This window comes from Pelophylax lessonae (genome assembly GCF_965119305.1).
Source record: "Pelophylax lessonae genome assembly, chromosome: 8".
Taxonomy (NCBI): Eukaryota; Metazoa; Chordata; class Amphibia; order Anura; family Ranidae; genus Pelophylax; species Pelophylax lessonae.
Window position 1 is genome coordinate 16,906,309 of NC_138775.1, and position 17,618 is coordinate 16,923,926.

Below are 17,618 nucleotides of genomic sequence, written 5' to 3' on the forward strand. Positions count from 1 at the left end.
AGCAGAAGGTGTTAGGGTCAGCAGAGACCAGGTGGAAGGTGTAAGGGTCAGCAGAGACCATGTGGATGGTGTTAGGGTCAGCAGAGACTAGGTGGAAGGTGTTAGGGTTAGCGTAGATAAGGCGGAAGGGTCTAGGGTTTGCAGAGAGCAGGCGGAAGGGTCTAGGGTTGGCAGAGAGCAGGCAGAAAGGTCTAGGGTCAGCAGAGAAGAAGCAGAAGGGTCTAGGGTCTACAGAGAGAAGGCAGATGGGTCTAGGGTTTGCAGAGAGCAGGCGGAAGGGTCTAGGGTTTGCAGAGAGCAGACGGAAGAGTCTAGGGTTTGCAGAGAGCAGGCAGAAGGGTCAAGGGTTTACAGAGAGCAGGCGGAGTGGTCTAGGGTTTGCAGAGAGCAGGCGGAGTGGTCTAGGGTTTGCAGAGAGCAGGCGGAGTGGTCTAGGGTTTGCAGAGAGCAGGCGGAAGGGTCTAGGGTTTGCAGAGAGCAGGCAGAAGGGTCTAGGGTCTGCAGAGAACAGGCAAAAGGCGTTAGGATTAGCGGAGAGCAGGTGGAAGGGTCTAGGGTTTGCAGAGAACAGGCAAAAGGTGTTGGGGTCTGCAGAGAACAGGCGGTAGGTGTTAGGGTCTGCAGAGACCAGGCTTAAGGTGTTAGGTTTACATGAGACCAGACAGAAGATGTTAGAGTCAGCAGAGAGCAGGGGAAAGGGTCTAGGGTTTGCAGAGAGAAGGCGGAAGGTGTTAGGGTCTGCAGAGAACAGGTGAAAGGTGTTAGGGTCTGCAGAGAACAGGCAAAAGGTGTTAGGGTTAGCAGAGAGCAGGTGGATGGGTGTACAGAGAGCAGGCAGAAGGGTCTAGGTTTAGAGAGAGCAGGCGGAGGGGTCTAGGGTCTGCAGAGAGAGCGGGCGGAATGGTCTAGGGTTTGCAGAGAGCAGGCGTAAGGTGCTAGGGTCTGCAGAGAGAAGGCGGAAGGTGTTAGGGTCTGCAGAGAACAGGTGAAAAGTGTTAGGGTCTGCAGAGAACAGGCAAAAGGTGTTAGGGTTAGCGGAGAGCAGGTGGAAGGGTGTACAGAGAGCAGGCAGAAGGGTCTAGGGTTTAAAGAGAGCAGGCGGAAGGGTCTAGGGTCTGCAGAGAGAGCGGGCGGAAGGGTCTAGGGTTTGCAGAGAGCAGGCGGAAGGTGCTAGGGTCTGCAGAGAGAACAGGCGGAAGGGTCTAGGGTTTGCAGAGAGCAGGCAGAAGAGTCTAGGGTCTACAGAAACCAGGCGGAAGTTGTTAGGGTCAGCAGAGAGCAGGCAGAAGTGTCTAGGGTTTCCAGAGAGCAGGCGGAAGGGTCTAGGGTTTACAGAGAGCCGATGGAAGGGTCTAGGGTTTGCAGAGAGCCGGCGGAAGGGTCTAGGGTTTACAGAGCGCAGGCGGAAGGGTCTAGGGTTTGCAGAGAGCAGGCGGAAGGGTCTAGGGTTTGCAGAGAGCAGGCGGAAGGGTCTAGGGTTTGCATAGAGAGCAGGCGGAAGGGTCTAGGGTTTGCAGAGAGCAGGTGGAAGGGTCTAGGGTTTGCAGAGAGCAGGCGGAAGGGTCTAGGGTCAACAGAGAAAAGGCGGAAGGGTCTAGGGTCCGCAGAGAAAAGGCGAAAGGTGTTAGGGTCTGCAGAGAACAGGCGGAAGGTGCTAGGATATGCAGATAGAGTGGGCGGAAGGGTCTAGGGTTTCCAGAGAGCAGGCAGAAGGGTCTATGGTTTGCAGAGAGCAGGCGGAAGGTGCTAGGGTCTGCAGAGAGACCAGGCGGAAGGGTCTAGGGTCTGCAGAAACCAGGCGGAAGTTGTTAGGGTCAGCAGAGAGCAGGCGGAAGTGTCTAGGGTGTCCAGAGAGCAGGCGGAAGGGTCTAGGGTTTACAGAGAGCCGATGGAAGGGTCTAGGGTTTGCAGAGATCAGGCGGAAGGGTCTAGGGTTTACAGAGAGCAGGCGGAAGGGTCTAGGGTTTGCAGAGAGCAGGCAGAAGGGTCTAGGGTTTGCAGAGAGCAGGTGCAAGGGTCTAGGGTTTACAGAGAGCATGCGGAAGGGTCTAGGGTTTGCAGAGAGCAGGCGGAAGGGTCTAGGGTTTGCAGAGAGCAGGCGGAAGGGTCTAGGGTTTGCAGAGAGCAGGCGGAAGGGTCTAGGGTTTGCATAGAGAGCAGGCGGAAGGGTCTAGGGTTTGCAGAGAGCAGGTGGAAGGGTCTAGGGTTTGCAGAGAGCAGGCGGAAGGGTCTAGGGTCAACAGAGAAAAGGCGGAAGGGTCTAGGGTTCGCAGAGAAAAGGCGAAAGGTGTTAGGGTCTGCAGAGAACAGGCGGAAGGTGCTAGGATATGCAGATAGAGTGGGCGGAAGGGTCTAGGGTTTCCAGAGAGCAGGCAGAAGGGTCTATGGTTTGCAGAGAGCAGGCGGAAGGTGCTAGGGTCTGCAGAGAGACCAGGCGGAAGGGTCTAGGGTCTGCAGAAACCAGGCGGAAGTTGTTAGGGTCAGCAGGGAGCAGGCGGAAGTGTCTAGGGTGTCCAGAGAGCAGGCGGAAGGGTCTAGGGTTTACAGAGAGCCGATGGAAGGGTCTAGGGTTTGCAGAGATCAGGCGGAAGGGTCTAGGGTTTACAGAGAGCAGGCGGAAGGGTCTAGGGTTTGCAGAGAGCAGGCAGAAGGGTCTAGGGTTTGCAGAGAGCAGGTGCAAGGGTCTAGGGTTTGCAGAGAGCATGCGGAAGGGTCTAGGGTTTGCAGAGAGCAGGCGGAAGGGTCTAGGGTTTGCAGAGAGCAGGCGGAAGGGTCTAGGGTTTACAGAGAGCAGGCGGAAGGGTCTAGGGTTTGCAGAGAGCAGGCAGAAGGGTCTAGGGTTTGCAGAGAGCAGGTGCAAGGGTCTAGGGTTTACAGAGAGCATGCGGAAGGGTCTAGGGTTTGCAGAGAGCAGGCGGAAGGGTCTAGGGTTTGCAGAGAGCAGGCGGAAGGGTCTAGGGTCAACAGAGAAAAGGCGGAAGGGTCTAGGGTCCGCAGAGAAAAGGCGGAAGGTGCTAGGGTCTGCAGAGAGAGCAGGCGGAAGGGTCTAGGGTTTCCAGAGAGCAGGCGGAAGGTTCTAGGGTTTACAGAGAGCAGGCAGAAGGGTCTAGGGTTTGCAGAGAGCAGGCAGAAGGGTCTAGAGTTTGCAGAGAGCAGGCAGAAGGGTCTAGGGTCAGCAGAGAAAAGGCGGAAGGTGCTAGGGTCTGCAGAGAGAGCGGGCGGAAGGGTCTAGGGTCTGCAGAGAGAGCGGGCGGAAGGGTCTAGGGTTTCCAGAGAGCAGGCGGAAGGTTCTAGGGTCTGCAGAGAGCAGGCAGGAGGGTCTAGGGTTTACAGAGAGCAGGCAGAAGGGTCTAGGGTTTGCAGAGAGCAGGCAGAAGGGTCTAGGGTTTGCAGAGAGCAGGCGGAAGGTGCTAGGGTCTGCAGAGCGAGCGGACGGAAGGGTCTAGGGTCTACAGAGAGCAGGCGGAAGGTTCTAGGGTCTTCAGAGAGCAGGCGGAAGGTGCTAGGGTCTGCAGAGAGAACGGGCGGAAGGGTCTAGGGTTTGCAGAGAGCAGGCAGAAGAGTCTAGGGTCTACAGAAACCAGGCGGAAGTTGTTAGGGTCAGCAGAGAGCAGGCAGAAGTGTCTAGGGTTTCCAGAGAGCAGGCGGAAGGGTCTAGGGTTTACAGAGAGCCGATGGAAGGGTCTAGGGTTTGCAGAGAGCCGGCGGAAGGGTCTAGGGTTTACAGAGCGCAGGCGGAAGGGTCTAGGGTTTGCAGAGAGCAGGCGGAAGGGTCTAGGGTTTGCAGAGAGCAGGCGGAAGGGTCTAGGGTTTGCATAGAGAGCAGGCGGAAGGGTCTAGGGTTTGCAGAGAGCAGGTGGAAGGGTCTAGGGTTTGCAGAGAGCAGGCGGAAGGGTCTAGGGTCAACAGAGAAAAGGCGGAAGGGTCTAGGGTCCGCAGAGAAAAGGCGAAAGGTGTTAGGGTCTGCAGAGAACAGGCGGAAGGTGCTAGGATATGCAGATAGAGTGGGCGGAAGGGTCTAGGGTTTCCAGAGAGCAGGCAGAAGGGTCTATGGTTTGCAGAGAGCAGGCGGAAGGTGCTAGGGTCTGCAGAGAGACCAGGCGGAAGGGTCTAGGGTCTGCAGAAACCAGGCGGAAGTTGTTAGGGTCAGCAGAGAGCAGGCGGAAGTGTCTAGGGTGTCCAGAGAGCAGGCGGAAGGGTCTAGGGTTTACAGAGAGCCGATGGAAGGGTCTAGGGTTTGCAGAGATCAGGCGGAAGGGTCTAGGGTTTACAGAGAGCAGGCGGAAGGGTCTAGGGTTTGCAGAGAGCAGGCAGAAGGGTCTAGGGTTTGCAGAGAGCAGGTGCAAGGGTCTAGGGTTTACAGAGAGCATGCGGAAGGGTCTAGGGTTTGCAGAGAGCAGGCGGAAGGGTCTAGGGTTTGCAGAGAGCAGGCGGAAGGGTCTAGGGTTTGCAGAGAGCAGGCGGAAGGGTCTAGGGTTTGCATAGAGAGCAGGCGGAAGGGTCTAGGGTTTGCAGAGAGCAGGTGGAAGGGTCTAGGGTTTGCAGAGAGCAGGCGGAAGGGTCTAGGGTCAACAGAGAAAAGGCGGAAGGGTCTAGGGTTCGCAGAGAAAAGGCGAAAGGTGTTAGGGTCTGCAGAGAACAGGCGGAAGGTGCTAGGATATGCAGATAGAGTGGGCGGAAGGGTCTAGGGTTTCCAGAGAGCAGGCAGAAGGGTCTATGGTTTGCAGAGAGCAGGCGGAAGGTGCTAGGGTCTGCAGAGAGACCAGGCGGAAGGGTCTAGGGTCTGCAGAAACCAGGCGGAAGTTGTTAGGGTCAGCAGGGAGCAGGCGGAAGTGTCTAGGGTGTCCAGAGAGCAGGCGGAAGGGTCTAGGGTTTACAGAGAGCCGATGGAAGGGTCTAGGGTTTGCAGAGATCAGGCGGAAGGGTCTAGGGTTTACAGAGAGCAGGCGGAAGGGTCTAGGGTTTGCAGAGAGCAGGCAGAAGGGTCTAGGGTTTGCAGAGAGCAGGTGCAAGGGTCTAGGGTTTGCAGAGAGCATGCGGAAGGGTCTAGGGTTTGCAGAGAGCAGGCGGAAGGGTCTAGGGTTTGCAGAGAGCAGGCGGAAGGGTCTAGGGTTTACAGAGAGCAGGCGGAAGGGTCTAGGGTTTGCAGAGAGCAGGCAGAAGGGTCTAGGGTTTGCAGAGAGCAGGTGCAAGGGTCTAGGGTTTACAGAGAGCATGCGGAAGGGTCTAGGGTTTGCAGAGAGCAGGCGGAAGGGTCTAGGGTTTGCAGAGAGCAGGCGGAAGGGTCTAGGGTCAACAGAGAAAAGGCGGAAGGGTCTAGGGTCCGCAGAGAAAAGGCGGAAGGTGCTAGGGTCTGCAGAGAGAGCAGGCGGAAGGGTCTAGGGTTTCCAGAGAGCAGGCGGAAGGTTCTAGGGTTTACAGAGAGCAGGCAGAAGGGTCTAGGGTTTGCAGAGAGCAGGCAGAAGGGTCTAGAGTTTGCAGAGAGCAGGCAGAAGGGTCTAGGGTCAGCAGAGAAAAGGCGGAAGGTGCTAGGGTCTGCAGAGAGAGCGGGCGGAAGGGTCTAGGGTCTGCAGAGAGAGCGGGCGGAAGGGTCTAGGGTTTCCAGAGAGCAGGCGGAAGGTTCTAGGGTCTGCAGAGAGCAGGCAGGAGGGTCTAGGGTTTACAGAGAGCAGGCAGAAGGGTCTAGGGTTTGCAGAGAGCAGGCAGAAGGGTCTAGGGTTTGCAGAGAGCAGGCGGAAGGTGCTAGGGTCTGCAGAGCGAGCGGACGGAAGGGTCTAGGGTCTACAGAGAGCAGGCGGAAGGTTCTAGGGTCTTCAGAGAGCAGGCGGAAGGTGCTAGGGTCTGCAGAGAGAACGGGCGGAAGGGTCTAGGGTTTGCAGAGAGCAGGCAGAAGAGTCTAGGGTCTACAGAAACCAGGCGGAAGTTGTTAGGGTCAGCAGAGAGCAGGCAGAAGTGTCTAGGGTTTCCAGAGAGCAGGCGGAAGGGTCTAGGGTTTACAGAGAGCCGATGGAAGGGTCTAGGGTTTGCAGAGAGCCGGCGGAAGGGTCTAGGGTTTACAGAGCGCAGGCGGAAGGGTCTAGGGTTTGCAGAGAGCAGGCGGAAGGGTCTAGGGTTTGCAGAGAGCAGGCGGAAGGGTCTAGGGTTTGCATAGAGAGCAGGCGGAAGGGTCTAGGGTTTGCAGAGAGCAGGTGGAAGGGTCTAGGGTTTGCAGAGAGCAGGCGGAAGGGTCTAGGGTCAACAGAGAAAAGGCGGAAGGGTCTAGGGTCCGCAGAGAAAAGGCGAAAGGTGTTAGGGTCTGCAGAGAACAGGCGGAAGGTGCTAGGATATGCAGATAGAGTGGGCGGAAGGGTCTAGGGTTTCCAGAGAGCAGGCAGAAGGGTCTATGGTTTGCAGAGAGCAGGCGGAAGGTGCTAGGGTCTGCAGAGAGACCAGGCGGAAGGGTCTAGGGTCTGCAGAAACCAGGCGGAAGTTGTTAGGGTCAGCAGAGAGCAGGCGGAAGTGTCTAGGGTGTCCAGAGAGCAGGCGGAAGGGTCTAGGGTTTACAGAGAGCCGATGGAAGGGTCTAGGGTTTGCAGAGATCAGGCGGAAGGGTCTAGGGTTTACAGAGAGCAGGCGGAAGGGTCTAGGGTTTGCAGAGAGCAGGCAGAAGGGTCTAGGGTTTGCAGAGAGCAGGTGCAAGGGTCTAGGGTTTACAGAGAGCATGCGGAAGGGTCTAGGGTTTGCAGAGAGCAGGCGGAAGGGTCTAGGGTTTGCAGAGAGCAGGCGGAAGGGTCTAGGGTTTGCAGAGAGCAGGCGGAAGGGTCTAGGGTTTGCATAGAGAGCAGGCGGAAGGGTCTAGGGTTTGCAGAGAGCAGGTGGAAGGGTCTAGGGTTTGCAGAGAGCAGGCGGAAGGGTCTAGGGTCAACAGAGAAAAGGCGGAAGGGTCTAGGGTTCGCAGAGAAAAGGCGAAAGGTGTTAGGGTCTGCAGAGAACAGGCGGAAGGTGCTAGGATATGCAGATAGAGTGGGCGGAAGGGTCTAGGGTTTCCAGAGAGCAGGCAGAAGGGTCTATGGTTTGCAGAGAGCAGGCGGAAGGTGCTAGGGTCTGCAGAGAGACCAGGCGGAAGGGTCTAGGGTCTGCAGAAACCAGGCGGAAGTTGTTAGGGTCAGCAGGGAGCAGGCGGAAGTGTCTAGGGTGTCCAGAGAGCAGGCGGAAGGGTCTAGGGTTTACAGAGAGCCGATGGAAGGGTCTAGGGTTTGCAGAGATCAGGCGGAAGGGTCTAGGGTTTACAGAGAGCAGGCGGAAGGGTCTAGGGTTTGCAGAGAGCAGGCAGAAGGGTCTAGGGTTTGCAGAGAGCAGGTGCAAGGGTCTAGGGTTTGCAGAGAGCATGCGGAAGGGTCTAGGGTTTGCAGAGAGCAGGCGGAAGGGTCTAGGGTTTGCAGAGAGCAGGCGGAAGGGTCTAGGGTTTACAGAGAGCAGGCGGAAGGGTCTAGGGTTTGCAGAGAGCAGGCAGAAGGGTCTAGGGTTTGCAGAGAGCAGGTGCAAGGGTCTAGGGTTTACAGAGAGCATGCGGAAGGGTCTAGGGTTTGCAGAGAGCAGGCGGAAGGGTCTAGGGTTTGCAGAGAGCAGGCGGAAGGGTCTAGGGTCAACAGAGAAAAGGCGGAAGGGTCTAGGGTCCGCAGAGAAAAGGCGGAAGGTGCTAGGGTCTGCAGAGAGAGCAGGCGGAAGGGTCTAGGGTTTCCAGAGAGCAGGCGGAAGGTTCTAGGGTTTACAGAGAGCAGGCAGAAGGGTCTAGGGTTTGCAGAGAGCAGGCAGAAGGGTCTAGAGTTTGCAGAGAGCAGGCAGAAGGGTCTAGGGTCAGCAGAGAAAAGGCGGAAGGTGCTAGGGTCTGCAGAGAGAGCGGGCGGAAGGGTCTAGGGTCTGCAGAGAGAGCGGGCGGAAGGGTCTAGGGTTTCCAGAGAGCAGGCGGAAGGTTCTAGGGTCTGCAGAGAGCAGGCAGGAGGGTCTAGGGTTTACAGAGAGCAGGCAGAAGGGTCTAGGGTTTGCAGAGAGCAGGCAGAAGGGTCTAGGGTTTGCAGAGAGCAGGCGGAAGGTGCTAGGGTCTGCAGAGCGAGCGGACGGAAGGGTCTAGGGTCTACAGAGAGCAGGCGGAAGGTTCTAGGGTCTTCAGAGAGCAGGCGGAAGGTGTTAGGGTCTGCAGAGAACAGGTGGAAGGTATTAGGTTTAGAAGAGATCAGGCGGAAGGTGTTAGGGGTCAGCAGAGAGCAGGCTGAAGAGTCTAGGGTTTACAGAGAGCAGGCGGAAGGGTCTAGCACAGTGATGGCAAACCTTGGCACCCCAGATGTTTTGGAACTACATTTCTCATGATGCTCAACTACACTGTAGAGTTCAGGAGCATCATTGGAAATATAGTTCCAAAACATCTGGGGTGCCAAGGTTTCGCCATCCCTGGTCTAGGGTCTGCAGAGAGCAGGGGGGAGGGTCTAGGGTCAGCAGAGAACAGGCGGAAGGTGCTAGGGTCTGCAGAGAGAGCGGGCGGAAGGGTCTAGGGTTTCCAGAGAGCAGGCGGAAGGTTCTAGGGTTTGCAGAGAGCAGGCGGAAGGTTCTAGGGTCTGCAGAGAGCAGGCGGAAGGTTCTAGGGTCTGCAGAGAGCAGGCGGAAGGTTCTAGGGTCTGCAGAGAGCAGGCGGAAAGGTCTAGGGTCTGCAGAGAGCAGGCGGAAGGGTCTAGGGTCTGCAGAGAGCAGGCGGAAGGGTCTAGGGTCAGCAGAGAAAAGGCGGAAGGTGCTAGGGTCTGCAGAGAGAGCGGGCGGAAGGGTCTAGGGTTTCTAGAGAGCAGGCGGAAGGTTCTAGGGTCTGCAGAGAGCAGGCGGGAGGGTCTAGGGTTTACAGAGAGCAGGCAGAAGGGTCTAGGGTTTGCAGAGAACAGGCGAAAGGTGCTAGGGTCTGCAGAGAGAGCGGGGGGAAGGGTCTAGGGTTTCCAGAGAGCAGGCGGAAGGTTCTAGGGTTTGCAGAGAGCAGGCGGAGGGGTCTAGGGTTTACAGAGAGCAGGCAGAAGGGTCTAGGGTTTGCAGAGAACAGGCGAAAGGTGCTAGGGTCTGCAGAGAGAGCGGGGGGAAGGGTCTAGGGTTTCCAGAGAGCAGGCGGAAGGTTCTAGGGTTTGCAGAGAGCAGGCGGAGGGGTCTAGGGTTTACAGAGAGCAGGCAGAAGGGTCTAGGGTCTGCAGAGAGCAGGCAGAAGGGTCTAGGGTTTGCAGAGAGCAGGCGGAGGGGTCTAGGGTATGCAGAGAGCAGGCGGAAGGTTCTAGGGTCTGCAGAGAGCAGGCAGAAGGGTCTAGGGTTTGCAGAGAGCAGGCAGAAGGGTCTAGGGTTTGCAGAGAACAGGCGGAAGGTGCTAGGGTCTGCAGAGAGAGCGGGGGGAAGGGTCTAGGGTATGCAGAGAGCAGGCAGAAGGTTCTAGGGTCTGCAGAGAGCAGGCGGAAGGGTCTAGGGTTTGCAGAGAGGAGGCGGAAGGGTCTAGGGTCAGCAGAGAAAAGGCGAAAGGTGTTGTGGTCAGAAGAGACCAGATGGAAGGTGTTAGGGTCAGCAGAAAGCAGCCGGAAGGGTCTAAGGTCTTCAGAGAACAGGCGGAAGGTGCTAAGATCTGCAACGAGAAGGTGGAAGGTGCTAGTGCCTGCAGAGAACAGGCAAAAGGTGTTAGGGTCTGCAGAGAACAGGCGGAAGGTGCTAGGGTATGCAGAGGGAAAGCGGTTGGTGTTAGGGTCTGCAGAGAACAGAAGGACGGTGTTAGGGTCTACAGAGAGCAGGCGGAAGGTGTTAGGGTTTGCAGAGAGCAGGCGGAAGGTGCTAGGATATGCAGAGGGAAAGCGGTTGGTGTTAGGGTCTGCAGAGAACAGAAGGACGGTGTTAGGGTCTACAGAGAGCAGGCGGAAGGTGTTAGGGTTTGCAGAGAGCAGGCGGAAGGTGCTAGGATATGCAGAGGGAAAGCGGTTGGTGTTAGGGTCTGCAGAGAACAGAAGGACGGTGTTAGGGTCTGCAGAGAGCAGGCGGAAGGTGTTAGGGTTTGCAGAGAGCAGGCGGAAGGTGTTGGGGTTTGCAGAGAGCACGCAGGAAGGTATTGAGGTCTACAGAGAGCAGGCGGATGGTGCTTTGGGGTGTCTACAGAAAGTAGACAGAGGATGTTGGGGCCCCGCCGACATCATGCAGAGGTTGATAAAGCCCCCCGAAAAAGGACAAGGGAGTCGTTCTCAAGTGCAGGTGGAGCTGTTTTGGTGTAGTTCTGCTTTTGATCCTCTAGATGGCATTTATGAGCTGTAAATGATCAGCGCTGCTGCCAATTCAGGATTTTTCATACACCTTGAGAGTTTAACATTTTGCAGAATCAGAAGAGGGGGGAGGGGGGGCTACATCCCAGACTGCACTATTTGCCCTAGAGGAGTGTCAGCATTATAGGGACTATTGTGATCTATCCAAAGACTATATGCTCCATACTGGAGGGGTGTGTACATTGTAGAGATGAGGGCGGGGTATATGATGCACATTGAAGGGGTGTGTACACTGTAGGGATAGTATAGGGATAGATGACCCATACTGGTGGGGTATTTATCATTTGATGTGTTTATATCTATAGCAGATATTTGTCTGCAGATCATAGCTGGCCATTTATGTGTAGCAGTGGTCGGCAGTGAGATGTTTTTGCTGTATACTTTTTCTTTTCTAATATGTTTAGTGTGATCTCCCCACAGGATGATTATCGGGTTTGCATGGACTTCAACATTATCCAAAAGGACTCGGTGCCAGTGTGTCCTGTTAATTCTTCCGGCTGCTTCACCCCGGAGGTCACTGACTTTGCTGGGCAATATGTCAAGGTTGTATTTCTATTATTATTATTTTTAGTATTATTATTACTATTATTATTATTATACCTTCACTGCTGGATCTAGAACGGTCAGAGCCACGGGGTATTGGGGTGAGCAGAACCAAAGCAGATGCCAACCCTTAAAATGAGAGAAGGGAATGAGTGGGATACTCCTCTGGCTCAACTATACACATAGAATGGGACAACTGAGAAACTACTCACAAACGTGGTATAATATAATAGTGAACCGGAAGTGACGAATCCAAGGTGCCCCCCCGGAAAGACGTATCTCCGGTGCGGCACCTTGGATTCGTCACTTCCGGTTCACTTCCTGGTTGGCCGTGGAACGCACGCCAACAGTGGCGTTCCCGGTACCATCTGCAGCTTGTCTCGTGATTTTATTATACCACGTTTGTGAGTAGTTTCTTTTTGGCTAATATAATTAAATCTTGTAAAACGGGCTTCACTATTCCTGGTCTTTTTTGGTATTTATCTTTTTTGGAGCTATTCAGGACCACCATATGATAAGGATCTTCTCCATCTAGCCCAGGGTTCCTCAAACTATGGCCCTCCAGTTGTTCAGGAACTACAATTCCCATCATGCTTAGTCATGTCTGTGAATGTCAGAGTTTTACAATGCCTCATGGGATGTGTAGTTCTGCAACAGCTGGAGGGCCGTAGTTTGCGGATCCCTGATCTAGCCCCTTTTTATACTGAGGGGAAGATCTGATGCACAAAACATCCACCTATATACAGGCCTTCTTGACCCTTGTTAGGGTCCATTCGTTCTGGTGAGTAGGGTTCCTGGAGGGGTCACAAGTCACCTGGAGCACGAATAATTTATGTCTGCACTGGAGCACCTCTTTTTTGCACTTTATTGATTATTTATTTGGACACTGTAGTGCAATATGCTTTGCTGATTGAACTTTATCATTTTATTGGACACCAATTTTTATATTGTATATTATAATAATTTTTTAGAGGGGATATTTGCACTTTATTTCTACTATATAGTTGATTTATCATGTTTTTAGGCAAGCGCTGTGTTATTCTGGTTTTATACAAAAAATATTATAATAATAATAATGATATAAAGTGACTAGAGCAGAATGACCAGGTGCACATCAAGCAATAGTCTATTTAGTGATAAATTGGTTTCCAAAGGTGTAAAGATCTTGAGGTGATCCAAGGTGACTTGTGCAGGTGAGGAAACTTAGGTGCTCCCCTCTCAGTAAAGACCACACTCACCAGATGTATAATCCCCCACAGGGGTGATAAGCGTAGTAATGCTCAATGGGATATTCCCATCGAATCAAGGACATCAGTAATGGTATATATAGGAATCCAAATATATCTTCCCCATAGGAGAGGTAGGCGAAATAATGCTCACGGGGATATATCTCACTCAATCAAAAAGGCATCAGTGGATAGTATATATGTATGGAGATCCAGACTGCTGACCAGAGAGGTGAGGAGGATTCTGGGATTCTGCTGCATTTAGCATTGCATGAGCATTATGAGGACAATGGAAGGTGAGACCTGTGCAGCTGTTTTGGTGACTGGCGATGTTTTGTAATTCCAGGATGCTGATAAGAACATTATTAAGCTTCTGAAGGAGCGTGGACGTTTGGTGCATTGCAGCACATATAAACACAACTACCCCTTCTGCTGGAGGTGAGGACCCTGTGTGTGTAGATATCAAGCTCTTCCCAGCTATGTCTGATGACCTGTACTCTTACTCCTCCGTTCTTTCCCCAGGTCAGACACACCCCTCATCTATAAAGCTGTTCCTAGCTGGTTTGTACGAGTGGAGCACATGGTGGACAAACTCCTGCACAATAACAGCCAATGTTACTGGTAAGAGTATCCGGATTGCTTGTGATTTATAACCACTTCTATACCGCTGGACGTCATATGACATCCTGGAAGTGGAGATACCTGGATGATGGGTGCAGCTGCAGGCTTTTTTTTTTCCTGCTGGTGATTCCCTGTAATGTAAATACCATTATAGCAGCTGTTCATTTACAGGCGGCGGAAGGGGACGTTCCCCCCTCCCGCCGCCCTCTGGTGCTTAGGATCAGCAAGCCGGAGAATGGATCTGCTGGCAGAGGCCATTTACCATAGAGCTGACCGAGGACCAAATGGTTTCCGGCCATCTCTATGACCTTCAGAGGCCGGGCACGACGGTATGACGTCACTTCCTGCGCCGGCAAATGTAAAGACTGCAGTTTTTTTGCTGGTAAGCTGAGATTGTTTTTTTTTTTTTTTGATCTATAAAGCCGTTCCTAGCTGGTGTGTACGAGCAGGGCAGCCATCGGAAATTTTGGGGCCCCTTACACAGCTTTAGGCCTGGCCCCCCGGGCCTGACCACCAAGTTACATCCTCCTCCTCTGTCTGGGCCTGTGAATGTATATAATTGAATGCTAGGATGCCAGGGGGTCCTAGCAACCAATAATTTTGACAGTGGTGGCCAGCAGGAGGCTAGGAGTCAAGAGCCAGTGCAGTGGGTGGCACCAGCGAGAGTTGGGACTAGTTGCCAGTGTAGGGAAGTATAGGAAAAAAGGGGAGGTGTCAACTTGGAGCCCAGGCATCCCTCAGGACTGGGTCCCTCGAGACGCCTGGGCCCACTACATATGTATGGGTTGTACCCCCCTAATGGCGGCCCTGTGTATAAGTGGAGCACATGGTGGACAAACTCCTGCACAATAACAGCCAATGTTACTGGTAAGAGTATCCGGATTGGAGATACCTGGATGATGGGTGCGGGTGCAGCTGCAGGCATCCTTCAGATATCTTTTTTTTTTTCCTGCTGGTGATTCCCTATAATGTAAATACCATCGTAGCAGCTGTTCATTTACAGGCGGCGGAAGGGGACGTTCCCCCCTCCCGCCGCCCTCTGGTGCTTAGGATCAGCAAGCCGGAGAATGAATCGGCTGGCAGAGGTCATTTACCATAGAGCTGAGCAAGGACCAGATGGTCTCCGGCCATCTCTGACCTTCGGAGGCCTGGCACGACGTTATGACGTCACTTCTGACGCCAGCAAATGTAAAAACTACCGTTTTTTTTTGCTGGTAAGCTGAGATTGTTTGTTTTTTTTTTTTATTTATAAAGCCATTCCTAGCTGGTTTGTACGAGTGGAGCACATGGTGGACAAACTCCTGCACAATAACAGCCAATGTTTCTGGTAAGAGTTTCCGGATTGCTTGTGATGTATAACCACTTCCATACCGCTGGACGTCATATGACATCCTGGAAGTGGAGATACCTGGATGATGGGTGCGGGTGCAGCTGCAGGCATCCTTCAGATATCTTTTTTTTTCCTGCTGGTGATTCCCTGTAATGTAAATACCATCATAGCAGCTGTTCATTTACAGGCGGCGGAAGGGGACGTTCCCCCCTCCCGCCGCCCTCTGGTGCTTACGATCAGCAAGCCGGAGAATGAATTGGCCGACAGAGGCCATTTACCATAGAGCTGACCAAGAACCAGATGGTCTCTGGCCATCTCTATGACCTTCGGAGGTTGGGTGCGACGTTATGAAGTCACTTCTGGCACCCGCAAATGTAAAAACTGCAGTTTTTTTGCTGGTAAGCTGAGATTTTTTGATTTATAAAGCCATTCCTAGCTGGTTTGTACGAGTGGAGCACATGGTGGACAAACTCCTGCACAATAACAGCCAATGTTACTGGTAAGAGTATCCGGTTTGCTTGTGATGTATAACCACTTCCATATACCGCTGGACATCATATGACATCCTGGACTTGAAGTGGAGATATCTGGATGATGGGTGCAGCTGCAGGCATCATTCAGATATCTTTTTTTTTTTTCCTGCTGGTGATTCCCTGTAATGTAAATACCATCATAGCAGCTGTTCATTTACAGGCTTTATGCTGCCCCCTACAGGCGGAAAAAAGTTTTGACTTCCTGCTATAGGTCTTCAGTTTTTTTCTGCCTAGTCAGCAGTAAGGACGTAGTTCCTTGCTGGGATCTCTGGTTCCAGCATTCTTTCCTTTTTAAACTGAATTTTTTCTTCTTTTATTTTTTTCTGTTCCTAAGAGAACTACAATCAATTTGGTTCCTGTGAGAACTACAATCAACTGCCGGACTAGGCGATGGACTGGATATCCTAGATCCTTACGATCTTCCCAGTCTTGCCAGCGAGCGCCCCCCTACCCCAGCTCCGTGCTCGGTTGGCCGCAACATAGCCCCACTGGACGTTGGCTGGCGAGTTAAAGGCCTGGCGAGGATGCATAGCCCTGGTCACGACCTGAGTCGCAGTGTGTCTCTCCCATTCCATGATGTCCCCCCTCCCTTCTGGTGTTTTTTTCGGGGTGGACGTGGGCCCCTCCCTGGGTTGGTCAGACCCACAAGTGCCCTTCCTTCCCTCATATCGCTCCCCCTCACTATAGGGGTCCCTCTGCTAACCACCCCCCACTCACCCATGCCTAGCTACCCCCCCTCCCCCCGGGCGGCCATGCCTGTTTTTTCTGTTTGGGGGTATCGAGTGGGTGCTGGGGGAGTGCGGCTGCAAAAAACGCGGTTTTGGTGGGGGGGGATGGTCCTGGTGGGGGTCCCTAGCAGGGTCCCCCGTTACTGTCCAAGTGTACCTGGGGGTCCCTGGAGCCACGTGGGTGCCGCACGTAGCGCCATTTTGCCATGGGTGACTGCATGTATAATCGGCGGCCATGTTTGTGTAGTCCGGGGGGCCATTTTCTTGTAGTTTTACATTGCTATAAAACGGCGGCCATGTTTTTGAAGCCTATGGAGCGGTGCATCGGCAGTGGGACATTAGTGGCCGTTCCTGTACTTTCACCTTTCTCTTCAATTTCCGCAAGGCGTGCAGCTTGGCTCTCTGGCTCTGCGTCTGAGGAGGGGGTGGTGAGTCCCTGTGGGTGCTATACGGCTCCCTCTTTCTGCTACAGGTTATTGGTGTGCTGGGACTTGTGGTGCCACTGGTGCAGCGGTGGGGGGAATTTTGAACAGCAATTTTTACACTTTTTGTTGGTGGTCCCCAAGTTAGCCATGGAGTCCCTGGAGCACGTGTCACCACCTGACCCCCTCTCAGAGCCTGCGGGGCCCGTGGGGTCCCAGTCCGCCTTGTCTGCTATGACGGCTGTCCTGCAGTCACTGGTGTCCAAAGTAGATATGGCCCTCCAAAATAGGACGAGCAAAAGCATCCCCCACCTTCACCTGCGTCCTCTGTCTCCTCAGATTCTGAGGTTGATTTGGCCGCCGCAGACGCGAGTCGCCCTACTGGGTCTGCGTCCACCCACCCTGAGTGCTCTGATAGTGAGGATGATTCCTCTTCCACTATAGCCGCACATAAAAAAGCACTAGAGGATGCGCTGATTGTATCAATGTGGGAAACATTGAAATTGGAGGACGCAGCTACTTCTGCGTTGGCTGCGCCGGTGCATTTTGGTACTCGCAGAGCCTCCAAAGCGGCAAAGGTGTTTCCCTTTCCCGCCTATTTCGACAACATTATCGCGAGTCAGTGCGGTTCCCCCAAATGCACTGTCAGGGTCCTTAAACGTTTAGCTAGAAGGTTACTATTTTGAAGAGTACCTGGTAAAGAAACTGACAGTACCACCTGTGGTGGACTCGCAGGTTTCCAGGTTGAATAAAGCCACCCTTCTTCCGGTGGAGGACTCTCCATCCTTTAAAGACCCTTTTGACAAGAGAACTGAATCTCTGGCCCTTTTTACTATGGCCAGTTCTATTCTGTGGCCGGTTTTTTACAATAACCTTGGTGTCCCAGACCTTAACGGAATGGGCTATGCTCCTGCGCCAGGATTTGGAAGGGGGACCGTCCCCTCCTGACCTGGCGGAGCTGGCGTACCAGTTGGTCCAGGGGTTGCAGCATATCTGCGATACCTCTCTGGATGCGGCCCCCTTAGCCTGTAGGGTGTCCGCGACAGCAGTGAGTCTTCACCGCATGATATGGCTGAAATACTGGTCTGCGGACCAGGCTTCCAAGAAAGTATTGACTGATCTGCCTTTTGTAGTAGACCGCTTGTGCGGAGCTTCCATGGAAGAGATCATTAAGGGTCTTACTGGAGGTAAGAGTACTCTGCTTCCACAGACTACCAGGAGGAAAGAGTCTCGTTGCAAACGTGGCCTTTTCTTCTTGGCCCATAAGCGGTCCTTTCGCCCCTCGCGATCTAAGGACCAGGGATCAAAATCCGCCAGTAACCCCGCAGGGGGTTCCAAGAGGCCCTGGCCTGGTAAGTTGAGAACTGGTTCCTCCGAGACTGCAGACAAGCCCGCTTTCTGCCTGAAGGGTAGCCCTCACCCGTATCTGGGGTGGGGGGGTCTTCACTTCTTTTCGGACCTCCTTGTATCCAGACAAATGGGTCCATGAGATGATTCGGTCCGGTTACAAGATCGAGTTCCTGTCCTTGCCTCCAACAAGGTTCTTCCCTTCCAACCTGCGTTTAGTCCCTGATCGCCTAAGAGGTCTTCTTGGGGCGGTACAGGATCTGCTTTCACAAGGGGTCATTGTACAGTTTCCGGAATCAGAACGTTTTCAGGGGTTTTATTCAAACCTTTTTACTGTTCCAAGGAAGGAAGGCAAGGTCCATCCAATTCTGGGCCTAAAGGCCTTGAACCGCTTTGTGCAGGTTCAGAAATTTAGAATGGAATCTATTCGCAAGATAGTGGCATTCCTTCATCAGGGAGATTTCCTGGCCTCTATCAATATCAATGACACTTACTTTCATATCCCTATATATGTCAGGCATCAGCGTTTCCTTCGCTTTTCCGTGGCAATGAGCACTATCAATTTGT

The 17,618-nt window shown here is 53.5% G+C and overlaps 1 protein-coding gene across 2 annotated transcripts in view; it reads left to right on the plus strand.

Moving 5' to 3' along the window:
* IARS1 (isoleucyl-tRNA synthetase 1) overlaps window positions 1–17,618 on the plus strand; it is a 100,933-nt gene that overhangs the window by 21,522 nt on the left and 61,793 nt on the right. For both annotated transcript variants that reach the window (XM_082265751.1, XM_082265752.1), the window contains exons 11-13: window positions 10,722–10,844; window positions 12,417–12,508; window positions 12,593–12,691. In XM_082265751.1, the coding sequence (XP_082121877.1) occupies window positions 10,722–10,844; window positions 12,417–12,508; window positions 12,593–12,691 (314 nt within the window). The remainder of the gene's footprint in view (window positions 1–10,721; window positions 10,845–12,416; window positions 12,509–12,592; window positions 12,692–17,618) is intronic.